This window comes from Schistocerca nitens, chromosome 6 (genome assembly GCF_023898315.1).
Source record: "Schistocerca nitens isolate TAMUIC-IGC-003100 chromosome 6, iqSchNite1.1, whole genome shotgun sequence".
In the NCBI taxonomy this organism is placed as follows: domain Eukaryota; kingdom Metazoa; phylum Arthropoda; class Insecta; order Orthoptera; family Acrididae; genus Schistocerca; species Schistocerca nitens.
Genome location: NC_064619.1, coordinates 340,464,498 through 340,478,399, shown reverse-complemented (window position 1 = coordinate 340,478,399; position 13,902 = coordinate 340,464,498). Strand labels below are relative to the sequence as shown.

At 45.7% G+C, this 13,902-nt stretch overlaps 1 protein-coding gene across 4 annotated transcripts in view; it reads right to left on the bottom strand.

Moving 5' to 3' along the window:
• Positions 1-13,902, bottom strand: part of LOC126262797 (uncharacterized) — a 75,050-nt gene that overhangs the window by 8,542 nt on the left and 52,606 nt on the right. For 3 of the 4 annotated variants that reach the window (XM_049959618.1, XM_049959619.1, XM_049959620.1), the window contains one exon: positions 12,978-13,100. The exons of the other annotated variant lie outside the window; for it this stretch is intronic. In XM_049959618.1, coding sequence (XP_049815575.1) covers positions 12,978-13,100 — 123 coding nt within the window. The remainder of the gene's footprint in view (positions 1-12,977; positions 13,101-13,902) is intronic. 4 annotated transcript variants of the gene reach the window in all.

Below are 13,902 nucleotides of genomic sequence, written 5' to 3'. Positions count from 1 at the left end.
CAGCGTTAGAAATACACCGTTTGTCGCAATATGCTTGGGACAACAGTACATTTTCAGGCGGAAAAACTTTCGAAATTACAGTAGTTACAATTTTCAACAACAGATGGCGCTGCAAGTGATGTGAAAGATATAGAAGACAACGCAGTCTGTGGGTGCGCCATTCTGTACGTCGTCTTTCTGCTGTAAGCGTGTGCTGTTCACAACGTGCAAGTGTGCTGTAGACAACATGGTTTATTCCTTAGAACAGAGGATTTTTCTGGTGTTGGAATTCCACCGCCTAGAACACGGTGTTGTTGCAACAAGACGAAGTTTTCAACGGAGGTTTAATGTAACCAAAGGACCGAAAAGCGACACAATAAAGGATCTGTTTGAAAAATTTCAACGGACTGGGAACGTGACGGATCAACGTGGTGGAAAGGTAGGGCGACCGCGTACGGCAACCACAGAGGGCAACGCGCAGCTAGTGCAGCAGGTGATCCAACAGCGGCCTCGGGTTTCCCTTCGCCGTGTTGCAGCTGCGGTCCAAATGACGCCAACGTCCACGTATCGTCTCATGCTCCAGAGTTTACACCTCTATCCATACAAAATTCAAACGCGGCAACCCCTCAGCGCCGCTACCATTGCTGCACGAGAGACATTCGCTAACGATATAGTACACAGGATTGATGACAGCGATATGCATGTGGGCAGCATTTGGTTTACTGACGAAGCTTATTTTTACCTGGACGGCTTCGTCAATAAACAGAACTGGCGCATATGGGGAACCGAAAAGCCCCATGTTGCAGTCCCATCGTCCCTGCATCCTCAAAAAGTACTGGTCTGGCCCGCCATGTCTTCCAAAGGAATCATTGGCCCATTTTTCAGATCCGAAACGATTACTGCATCACGATATATGGACATTCTTCGTGAATTTGTGGCGGTACAAACTGCCTTAGACGACACTGCGAACACCTCGTGGTTTATGCAAGATGGTGCCCGGCCACATTGCACGGCCGACGTCTTTAATTTCCTGAATGAATATTTCGATGATCGTGTGATTGCTTTGGGCTATCCGAAACGTACAGGAGGCGGCGTCGATTGGCCTCCCTATTCGCCAGACATGAACCCCCGTGACTTCTTTCTGTGGGGACATTTGAAAGACCAGGTGTACCGCCAGAATCTAGAAACAATTGAACAGCTGAATCAGTACATCTCATCTGCATGTGAAGCCATTCCGCCAGACACGTTGTCAAAGGTTTCGGGTAATTTCATTCGGAGACTACGCCATATTATTGCTACGCATGGTGGATATGTGGAAAATATCGTACTATAGAGTTTCCCAGACAGCAGCGCCATCTGTTGTTGACAATTGTAACTACTGTAATTTCGAAAGTTTGTCTGCCTGAAAATGTACTGTTGTCCCAAGCATATTGCAACAAACGGTGTATTTCTATCGCTGCTCGTTTAGTTTTTATTGCCGTTTCAAATATACCGGTCATTTTTGAAACACCCTGTAGATGCTATCACGACCTCATGATCACTGATACGCTCCTCTATGTTAATTGATTCGAGAAGTTTAGGTTTGTTTGTTGCTAAGAGGTCTAAGGCGTTACACTCACGAGTTGGTTCTCTACCTATCTGGCCAAACTATTTTTCGGAGCCGGCCGCTGTGACCGAGCGGTTCTAGGCGCTTCAGTCCGGAACCGCGCTGCTGCTACGGTCGCAGGTTCGAATCCTGCCTCGGGCATGGGTGTGTGTGGTGTCCTTACGTTAGTTAGGTTTAAGTAGTTCTAAGTCTAGGGGACTGATGACCCCAGATGTTAAGTCCCATAGTGCTTAGAGCCATTTTTTATTTTTCGGATAAAACAATCATGCTAACAATTTTCGGCCAGGGTGTGTAAACTTACTCAGATTACTTCATATTCGGAATTCGTGATAACCCTGCTAGATATTGTCGGTAGATATTATTGCAATAAATAACATATCCTAACGATAATTGTTCCAATCTGAATTTAGGATTTCATTGCTATTCAAGTCCGGTTTCGACCAACTTTCTGTTTCTAATAGTGTCTGGGTCTACCTTTAAGAGATACTAATTGAGGGGCCGGCCGCGGTGGTCTCGCGGTTCTAGGCGCTCAGTCCGGAACCGCGCGACTGCTACGGTCGCAGGTTCGAATCCTGCCTCGGGCATGGATGTGTGTGATGTCCATAGGTTAGTTAGGTTTAAGTAGTTCTAAGTTCTAGGGGACTGATGACCACAGCTGTTAAGTCCCATAGTGCTCAGAGCCATTTGAACCACTAATTGAGGGTCCTTACCATGGATGCTCTTGCACTTTACTAACATCATATTAATCTTTTCTATTGCCGACCTACAGGGACAAGAATTCTCTGAGAATAATACAGCTCTTGTATCTTAGATTTTGGCAGGTAGTTCATCTCTGATATCTTGGGCGGGGGTGGGGAGGAGGGTTACTCTAACCTAAAAACGCATACTTGCACGCCACACGGGTGGGGGTGGGGAGGAGGGTTACTCTAACCTAAAAACGCCCACTTGCACGCCACACGGGTGGGGGTGGGGAGGAGGGTTACTCTAACCTAAAAACGCCCATGTTCACGCCACACGTAATCCGCTACCCTAGTAGCCTCTTCCTGCGTGTAGTGCACGCCTTACCTATTAAGGGGAACCCTATAGCTCTACACACGACGGCGAAGGTCGAGAAATTCGTACCCGATACTGTCTCTGGTTTAGACCTTCCATTCTGCTCTAAATCAGAGGACTGTGTTCACCCCTGGATACAATGCCACAATTAGAGAACTAGGCCTGCACCCCTTGTGCGGTGCTAGCTCTCGTCACTAAATTATCCATCTTCCTGTCCGAGCCGCGCGGGGTAGCCGGGCTTGGGTGTGTGTGTTGTCCATAGCGTAAGTTAGTTTAAGTGAGATTAAGAAGTGTGTAAGCTTAGGGACCGATGACCTAAGCAGTTTTGTCCCATAAGATGTTACCACAAATTTACAAATTTTTTTCCTGTCGGAAATGAGAATTCCCTTAGAGCCCAAGCGGCAGGCGTCATTCTTGCCGAATGAGCAAGGGATTGGAGCCAGTTGCACACAGTGACCTCCATGCTTAGGTTCAAAAAAATGGCTCTGAGAACTATGGGACTTAGCTTCTGAGGTCATCAGTCCCCTAGAACTTAAAACTACTTAAACCTAACTAACCTAAGGACATCACACACATCCATGCCCGAGGCAGGATTCGGACCTGCGACCGTAGCGGTCTTGCCGTTCCAGACTGTAGCGCCTAGAACCACTCGGCCACTCAGGCCAGCTCCATGCTTAGGCTGAAGTTCTCTTTCAAGTGTGACATTGAAAGCTCCTTACTTCTGAGTCAACACAACTCGGTCAACTTGTATCGATCCAGAAATAGGGAGTTCTGGCTCAGGTAATTGAAAACAAATAGTACACGTTCTGGCGTTCTGCCATTGTTACACCTCAGTCCCTTCTTCCTCACCCACAGCATCTGGCCGCAATGCAAGTTCTATATTGCTCTTCTTTTATGATGATAGGGCAGCGGTGTATGCTTATGGAACTGTGCTTGCAGTGAGTGTACTGGTATGTGGTTTTCCATGTATGCTGGCTAATTACTACTGCTGCTTGCTGGTTTGATAGAACAAACCTTGCTTGGTAAATTCTTTAGTGTGTTTTAAATGGGAACACTGTATTGTGACTTATTTTCGGCAATACAATAAGTATGTCGTGCCAATTAAAAATTTGATCCTCTTGTGAGGGTACGGCTGACCCTTCGGCATTCCCCTGTAGATGTCAGAATGATCAGCATTAATTTAATTAACCAATCAGATCACTCCCCATGATCCCACATACATTTAATGAAAAGGTGTCACACAACGGATAACTAATAGGACGGGGATGGCCATAGCAAACAGGAGATATGGGCGCTGCAGCTCACGAAAGGTAACAAACAGGGTGTTCATCTAAATTTGAAATTGAACTGTCGTTCTCCTTGAACCCTGTTTATTACAAAGTTCCCTGATGGCATACATTAATAACAATTATTTACAGGACTTTTTCAATCAAAAGCAACGTAGAAAATAATAAAACTGTCAGTTGTTAACATGGAAAAATACAACTTTAATAAATGTATATCTCTACAAAGTTTGAATAATTCAGGTAGTTGGGACAAGGCTGTAATATACAAATGATACACGCAGAGATAAATCCATGGTGATCACACAGTAATTGTCTGTCTGGTAGAAGTGTGAAAAGACTACATATGCAACTAACATTCCTGACTGATTCATAATGGGCCTGCGGATGCTCACAAAGATGTTGGATTACGAAGTATGGCTAGTCCTAACAGTGTGCCGATAAACGTACATAAATTTCTGCACCCGAGGAAAGAAAAATTTCAAAGAAACAAAACTAAGGGCTCAGAGGATTTTATTCTGAGCATTGGGGATGCAGACTTAGAAGAGGTAGGTTGCTGATGGTTTCTGGGAATGTTGCTGGACAAATTTCTGACAAGAGAAAACCACATTGATAAGATCTATTCTAAAATAAGCACAAACGTATTGTTAACGAAGAAAATGTCCTATACAGTGGATACAGAAACCTTGCTAAAAATGTACTGTGGACTTATCTCCCCCCTTATATTGTACTGTATACCAATATGGGGAAGAGGAACAGAAGTACTAGTTCAGAGAATTTGCAAAGAATGACATCAGATGCATAGTGAAACTAATGTCACAGAAGAATTTCAGTTATTAGCTGTATAGAGTCTAAACATACATGAGACAATACTTTTGGTCCTACATTGTACAGCAGCTCTAAACTCAAATTTTCAGTATCACAACACAAGAGCTAGAGACAATTACCATATTTGCCACAAAAGACTGAAATTCATGGATAGGGACCCTAGAAATGCAGGAAGTTTGTTTTATAACAGGCTGTCACTTAGCGTAAAGAGCATAAAAGAACTCAGCACTTTTTTTTAAAAAAAACTGAAGAAACATTTCATTTCTGGATTTTGGTTAAGCTAAAGCAATACTTTCAGTCAAAATCATAAAACAAAGGAAATTAAAATTGTGAATGGCATACTTAGTGAAAATACAATTTAAAAATGTTTTTTTTCAGTTTGTATAAATGTCTAGATATTTTATGCAGCCTGGCATACATATGTGATATAAAAGAGTAGTTTTTCAGTCTCTACAAGTATCTTAGTATTTTTCTACAGTATGGCATACATACCAGAAATGTTGCGACAGACTTTCAGGGATTATAGAGGGTGGTTTGAGAAATGATGAACCCGTGTCCAGAAACGCCATCCGATGACGCTACAGAGTGTCAAAGTCACAGACATCGACACCTGCAAGTGGGCTACCCCTTCGGTAGTAGACGTGACTTTGTACCCTGACGCTGAAACCCTCTAAAATCTCCAATATCCTTCGGTGTACAGGAGAAAAATAAACTGCACATGGAAACCTGTGTCCAGAACCATCATCTGCCAAGGCAACAGAGCATCACACTCATAGGAGACAAGGCTTGTCTACGCTGCAGCTAAATCTATCCTCTCCACTGGTGATCAGGGCAATCAGTCGCGATCACTGAATAACGAACAATATTGCGAGATGTCCCACCTACAGTCCGTCAGCGTAGAAACTCACATTTGCTGCCAAAAGGGCGGCCTACTGGCAGGCGCTGGCCCCTATAACTTAGACTCTCCATAATGTCGTTGGATGACGTTTCGGGACACGTGTTCCTATTATTCATTTGTTTCTCAAGATACTCTCTACAGCTCCTTGAAGTTTGTCAAATTTCTGGGCTACCTTATATAGCTTTGTCTACTTCCTTATACTTCCTTATATCTGCAAGATTTTTGCTTAAATAAATGTAGGCTGTAAGCATTTATCATTATTACATATTACTTAAAGTTTTTCTACGCGTTTTTTGGCTGTATCTATAATATCGTGTTACTATTGATTATCTGTTATTGTCATCATTTAAAAAATTTTGTTTTTTGTATAAATTATAAACTTGTAATAAATTCCATATAAAACCAGCAACATGATATGTCTAATAACACAGTGAAATATATTCAATAGACAAAAATAAACTAAAAATAAATAACAAGAGAAAGATTATCCATTCATTTCATTTTAAAGCATTTAATTAATTTTAGCAGAATGCAGTATTGTTCATAAGTTGCTGTGGGGTTTGAGAAGACAACTAAGGGAAAACTAGAAGACATGCAAATTAATAGACAGAGCATCTGTCCAAGTTTTAACCCACATTTCAGGTGCTTGGTATGTTCGTGGCATGGAAAATTTCAATATAATAATTAGAGTCTTGCCAAACACATCGCAACATGTGATGGTTGATATCAGAAACTGCGTTATTTATCTTTCTTTTCAACTGTTCCCAGTTAAGCAACAGTGGGAACAAGAACAAACAATCTTTGATATGACCCTATAAGACGAAATCACATGGAGATAAATCAGGTTATTATGAGGGCTACTGTCGGCGATGAGAGTCATGGTTAGAAGAACATGCATTCTAACATCGGCAGTTTGGCACTGAGGTAAACAAGAACGTCTGAAAGTGTGGGGGAGCTCTGTCGTAGTGCAAAATGAAGTCTCGGGCAACTGTGGATTAAGCAAACTCTGTAGCGTTCCAGGTACACAAAACCAGACACTGTTTTCTCCGAAAAGAGGAATGGTCTATGAATATTTGAAGAGGACAAGGTACAAAGCGCTTTAACTTCAGGTGAAACTGGAATTTGTTACATAATCTCTGTAGCCGAAATACACATTCCATGACGATTCACCTCTCCAAACATATTAAATGTGGATTTGTCACTGAAAACCGACTCCTGTGAGGAACTGCCTTCCTACAGTTGCTGCTGAATATCATTGCAAAAGTCAGAATGAAATTCACTGTCCCAAATAGTAAGCGCGTTTAACAACTGCATCCAGATGATTTTACACGCAGATGTTTGCGTTGAATGCACCAGGCCGTTGACTACGTTATCTGCAGTTTCCTGCTCGCACGTTTCGTCGATTTCTTCGGGCTCCTGAAGAGTTATTTCCGCACACACTCCACCTTCTCAGCTTGTGATCAACCGCCGGCCTGTTTTCTTCGCAGCAGATAAGCAATCTCAAGGAATGTGTTGTACCACTCATGGATTGTTTCGTCCGTTGGAGCTTTTACCTAATACACTCCTGGAAATTGAAATAAGAACACCGTGAATTCATTGTCCCAGGAAGGGGAAACTTTATTGACACATTCCTGGGGTCAGATACATCACATGATCACACTGACAGAACCACAGGAACATAGACACAGGCAACAGAGCATGCACAATGTCGGCACTAGTACAGTGTATATCCACCTTTCGCAGCAATGCAGGCTGCTATTCTCCCATGGAGACGATCGTAGAGATGCTGGATGTAGTCCTGTGGAACGGCTTGCCATGCCGTTTCCACCTGGCGCCTCAGTTGGACCAGCGTTCGTGCCGGACGTGCAGACCGCGTGAGACGACGCTTCATCCAGTCCCAAACATGCTCAATGGGGGACAGATCCGGAGATCTTGCTGGCCAGGGTAGTTGACTTACACCTTCTAGAGCACGTTGGGTGGCACGGGATACATGCGGACGTGCATTGTCCTGTTGGAACAGCAAGTTCCCTTGCCGGTCTAGGAATGGTAGAACGATGGGTTCGATGACGGTTTGGATGTACCGTGCACTATTCAGTGTCCCCTCGACGATCACCAGTGGTGTACGGCCAGTGTAGGAGATCGCTCCCCACACCATGATGCCGGGTGTTGGCCCTGTGTGCCTCGGTCGTATGCAGTCCTGATTGTGGCGCTCACCTGCACGGCGCCAAACACGCATACGACCATCATTGGCACCAAGGCAGAAGCGACTCTCATCGCTGAAGACGACACGTCTCCATTCGTCCCTCCATTCACGCCTGTCGCGGCACCACTGGAGGCGGGCTGCACGATGTTGGGGCGTGAGCGGAAGACGGCCTAACGGTGTGCGGGACCGTAGCCCAGCTTCATGGAGACGGTTGCGAATGGTCCTCGCCGATACCCCAGGAGCAACAGTGTCCCTAATTTGCTGGGAAGTGGCGGTGCGGTCCCCTACGGCACTGCGTAGGATCCTACGGTCTTGGCGTGCATCCGTGCGTCGCTGCGGTCCGGTCCCAGGTCGACGGGCACGTGCACCTTCCGCCGACCACTGGCGACAACATCGATGTACTGTGGAGACCTCACGCCCCACGTGTTGAGCAATTCGGCGGTACGTCCACCCGGCCTCCCGCATGCCCACTATACGCCCTCGCTCAAAGTCCGTCAACTGCACATACGGTTCACGTCCACGCTGTCGCGGCATGCTGCCAGTGTTAAAGACTGCGATGGAGCTCCGTATGCCACGGCAAACTGGCTGACACTGACGGCGGCGGTGCACAAATGCTGCGCAGCTAGCGCCATTCGACGGCCAACACCGCGGTTCCTGGTGTGTCCGCTGTGCCGTGCGTGTGATCATTGCTTGTACAGCCCTCTCGCAGTGTCCGGAGCAAGTATGGTGGGTCTGACACACCGGTGTCAATGTGTTCTTTTTTCCATTTCCAGGAGTGTATTTGATACGAAACGTCACCATCGCGCCACATTTGGCGAACTGAAGGACACAAAACGCACGAATCGCTCCACTTTACGTCATGTTATAACACGGCTGCTCCCTAGTGGTGCACTCTGCAACTACATCACGGCGTGTATTACGAATCGAAATTTGGAGATATGCTCTACCCACTGATATGCGTCATTTTTCTGAATCTTGTAGTTTTCGTGCAGTCGGTTTTTGGTATCCTGGAGGTACTTGCGAATAACTCCATGTCAAATCTGAAGAAGTGCCTAGCACAATGGTTCTCTGCTTGGGGTTAATTATTCCCTGAGGAGTAAAATGGAATCTTCTAAGGAGTAAAAACAAAAGGGTTCTATTCCATTTCAGTCACGAAATTGAATTATTTTTAAAAGACCATTACTGTTATCACTACTGCATAAGGCTGATGACTAGATTACCAATAACTACATTTTCCTTCTCAAATACCATCACTAATGCATGACGCAGTGAGATGGAGGTTACAGCTTGTGAAACGAATGTCTGAACTACATCTTCCTCAAATCATCTACCCACTACAAACGTTATTGGCGCTTTGTACGATGCACCTATACATGCATCTCTCGCAAGCTTAAATTTCTCAAGGCAATGAGTTCTCCATGTTGGAGATAGTTCCCGCAATGGACCAGTAGTTGCTTCATCATTCATTTCACGACAGATTCGAACTAATACTGACAGCATGATGTAACGGCAGCTATGTAATGGGTACTATACTTCTGTAAGGCCTAACACCATTATTATTATTATTATTGTTAGTGGTAGTGGTCAGACACAAACCGCTGGCAGCCTGAAGTCTTCTTACATTGAAGAGCGAAAGAAACTGGTACACCTGCCTAACATCGCCTAGGGCCCCCGCGAGCACGCAGAAGTGCCGCAACATGACGTGGCATTGACTCGACTATGACCGAAGTAGTGCTGGAGGGAATTGACACTATGAATTACGCAGGGCTGTCCATAAATCCGTAAGAGTACGAGGGGGTGAATATTTCTTCTGAACAGCACTTTGCAAGGCATCCAAGACATGCTCAATAATGTTCATTTCTGGGGAGTTTGGTGGCCAGCGGAAGTATTTAAACTCAGAAGAGTGTTCCTGGAGCCACTCTGTAGTAATTCTGGACGTGTGGGGTGTCGCATTGTCCAACTGGAATTGCCCAAGTCCATCGGAATGTACAATTGACATGAATGGATGAGGCGATCAGGCAGGACGCTTGCGTACGTGTCACCTGTCAGAGTCGTATGTAGACATATCAGGGGTTCCATATCCCTCCAACGGCACACGCCCCACACCATTACAGAGCCTCCACCAGCTCGAACAGTCCCCTGCTGACATACAGCGACCATGGATTCATAAAGTTGTCTCCATACCCGTACACGTCCATCCGCTCCACACAATTTGAAACGAGACTCGTCCGCCCAGGCAATAAGTTTGCAGTCCTCAACAGTCCAATGTCGGTGTTGACCGGCCCAGGCGAGGCATAAAGCTTAGTGTCGTGCAGTCATCAAGGGTAGACGAGTGTGCCGCGCAGGATTAGCCGAGCAGTCTGAGGCACTGCAGTCATGGACTGTGAGGCTGGTCCCGGCGGAGGTTCGAGTCCTCTCTCGGGCATGGATGTGTGTGTTTGTCCTTAGGATAATTTAGGTTAAGTAGTGTGTAAGCTTAGGGACTGATGACCTTAGCAGTTAACTCCCATAAGATTTCACACACATTTTTTTGAGTAGATGAGTGGCCTTCGGCTCCGAAAGCGCATACCGATGATGCTTCGTTGAACGGTTCGCACGCTGATACTTGATGGTCCAGCATTGAAATCTCCAGCAATTTGAGGAAGGGTTGCCCTTCTGTCACGTTGAGTGATTCTCTTCAGTCGTCGTTGGTCCCGTTCTTGCAGGCTTTTTTTCCGGCCACAGCGATGTCGTAGATCTGATGTTTTAACGGATTTCTGATTTTCTCGGTACACTCGTAAAAATGTCGTACGCGAAAATCCCCACTTCATCGCTACCTCGGACATGCTGTGTCCCATCGCTCGTGCGCCGACTATAACACCACGTTCAAACTTTCTTAAATACTGATAACCTGCCATTGTAGCAGCAGTAATCGATCTAACAACTGCGCCAGACACTTGTTGCCTTATATAGGTGTTGTCGACCGCAGTGCCGTATTTTGCCTGTTTGCATACCTCTGTATTTGAATTGTACCAGTTTTTTTGGGCGCTTCAGTGTATTTCAGCCATTTCTGAAGTAAGGATTGCAGCAGTCAAAGCATGTACAAACAGTAAATACAGTGATTTCAAATGGGGTTGCAGAGCATGGTTGAACCATGTGTCACTTAGGAGGGCAGTGGTGTGGAGGAAACACGTTTAGTAACAAGTCTCTACTCTCAAATTGGGTAGTTAACTTCCTTTCCCGAAGAGAAACTGTAGACAGCACTCGCAATGGACTGGGAATTTTTTCAACATTGTGTTACAAATGTTAGAAATAAGCAGTACCAATTGTCTCATTGACTCCTTAATTCGTGGTTCTGTAAAACAACTACAAGAAACAAATATCATTTATCATCCATTATTTTAAAATTAAAGGCTTTGAAAGAAAATTTTGGACTCCTAAAAGAACCAAATATGACTTATCTTTCATTATTTAATAAAAGTGTTGAACAAAATTCTTATTCGTCCTAAAGCTTAGTTAGGTGCTAATGTTGAAGATTGGGGGGGGGGGGGGGGGGCAGTACTACATTTATGCTCATAAATTAAGGATAATGCTGATACATGGTGAAACAACGCTCTGGTGGGCGGTTTGCGGGTTTAAATCACCTCGGGGTATGACCATGCGCTGCATTTGACCTGCGATCGTCGCACGGTGGCGCTGGCAGCAGTCCACATACGCAAAGGTGTGTTGGTGCATGTCAGAGTACGGTGCAGCGAGTAAGTGAGCACACGTTTTCAGACGTGCTAATGGTGAGTGTGTGTTGAAAATGGCTCAACGAACACATATTGATGACGGTATGAGGGGCAGAATACTAGGGCGACTGGAGGCTGGTCAAACACAGCAGGTCATAGCACGGGCCCTCCGTGTGCCACAAAGTGTGATCTCAGGATTATGGCAACGATACCAGCAGACAGGAAACGTGTCCAGGCGCTACAGTAAGGGACGTCCACAGTGTACAACACCACAAGAAGACCGATATCTCACCATCAGTGCGCGCAGACGTCCATGGAGTACTGCAGGTAGCCTTCCTCGGGACCTTACTGCAGGCACTGGAACAGTTGTCTCCAGACATACAGTCTACAGACGACTGAACAGACATGGTTTATTCGTCCGGAGACCTGCAAGGTGCATTCCACTGACCTCTGGTCACAGGAGAGCCCGTAAAGCCTGGTGTCAAGAACACAGTACATGGTCATTGCAACAGTGGTCCCTGTTTATGTTCACGGACGAGTCCAGGTATAGTCTGTACAGTGTTTCTCGACGGGTTTTCATCTGGCGTGAACCAGGAACCAGATACCAACCCCTTAATTTTCTTGAAAGGGACCTGTATGGAGGTCGTGGTTTGATGGTTTGGGGTGGGATTATGATTGGTGCACGTACACCCATGCATGTCTTTGACAGAGGAACTCTAACAGGTTAGGTGTATTGGGACGTCATTTTGGACCAGTATGTCCGCCTTTTCAGGGGTGCAGTGGGTCCCACCTTCCTCCTCATGGATGATAACGCACGGCCCCACCAAGCTGCCATCGTGGAGGTGTACCTCGAAACAGAATATATCAGGCGAATGGAGTGACGTGCCTGTTCTCCAGACCTAAACCCCATGGAGCACGTCTGGGATGCTCTCGGTCGACGTATCGCTGCACATCTTCAAACCCCTACGACACTTCAGGAGCTCCGACAGGCACTGCTGCAAGTATGGGAGGCTATACCCCAGCAGCTGCTCGACTGCCTGATACAGAGTATGCCAACCCGTTTTGCGGCCTGTGAACGTGTGCATGGTAATCACATCCAATATTGATGTCGGGCTACATGCGCAGGAAACAGCGGCGTTTTGTAGCACATGTGTTTCGGGACGGTTTTCTCAACTTATCACCAATACCGTGGACTTACAGATATGTGTCGTGTGTGTTCCCTATGTGCCTATGCTGTTAGCGCCAGTTTTGTGTAGTGCAACGTTGCAATTATCCTTAATTTATGAGCACGGTTGCAGTTAATATGTCGTTACGCTCAAGGGTACAGGTCTTTCAGAAAGACTGGGAACCACTGGCCTAGCAGAGAGAGTAGCCCGGTGTGCCGTGTGCCGCCTCCCCTGCTCTCACCACCACGCACCGTGTCGCCTGCGCTGCCGGCCGACGTGCAGTGCCGCCGCCTGCTGCTGCTGCGGCCTGGCGGCTTTCACGCTGCGAGAGCTCCTGGCAAGCGCCTGCCGCGCCTCACCACCTGTGTCCCCTCCTGCGACACATAAGCACAGCACGCCCATTCACTGCGGTAACTCTCGCAAGATACTCGCTGTCACACGTACAAACACAGACACTTTCTCCAAAACTGACGGGCAGAAACCGAAGCTGTGAGAAAGCGCAGGTTAAGTCTTACAAAAAAGTAGAAGGAGCTGCCGGTCATCGTTAAACTGAATAGGTATATGTCTGTTCTTTTTCAGGGGGAATTATTATTCGTTAAGTTATGAAAGCCTACTTGTTAGAAGTTTGTTGCTTGTGTGTAACCTACAGGGTGTTTAAAAAATGACCGGTATATTTGAAACGGTAATAAAAACTAAACGAGCAGCGATAGAAATACACCGTTTGTTGCAATATGCTTGGGACAACAGTACATTTTCAGACAGACAAACTTTCGAAATTACAGTAGTTTCAATTGTCAACAACAGATGGCGCTGCGGTCTGGGAAACTCTATAGTACGATATTTTCCACATATCCACCATGCGTAGCAATAATATGGCGTAGTCTCTGAATGAAATTACCCGAAACCTTTGACAACGTGTCTGGCGGAATGGCTTCACATGCAGATGAGATGTACTGCTTCAGCTGTTCAATTTGCATGGGGGCTTAATTATAATAAAATGCAAATAATTTTAATTTTTTGATTTAGTAGCTGTCTGTCCGTTTACGCAGTCTCGTAAACGGTTGGCCCTGACTAGTATTATTACGCAATCTGACTGCATAGAACAACAACAAAGAATGAAATGGAAGTTTTCATTAACACAATTAATTAATTAAGTCCCCAGCAACTATAAAACCT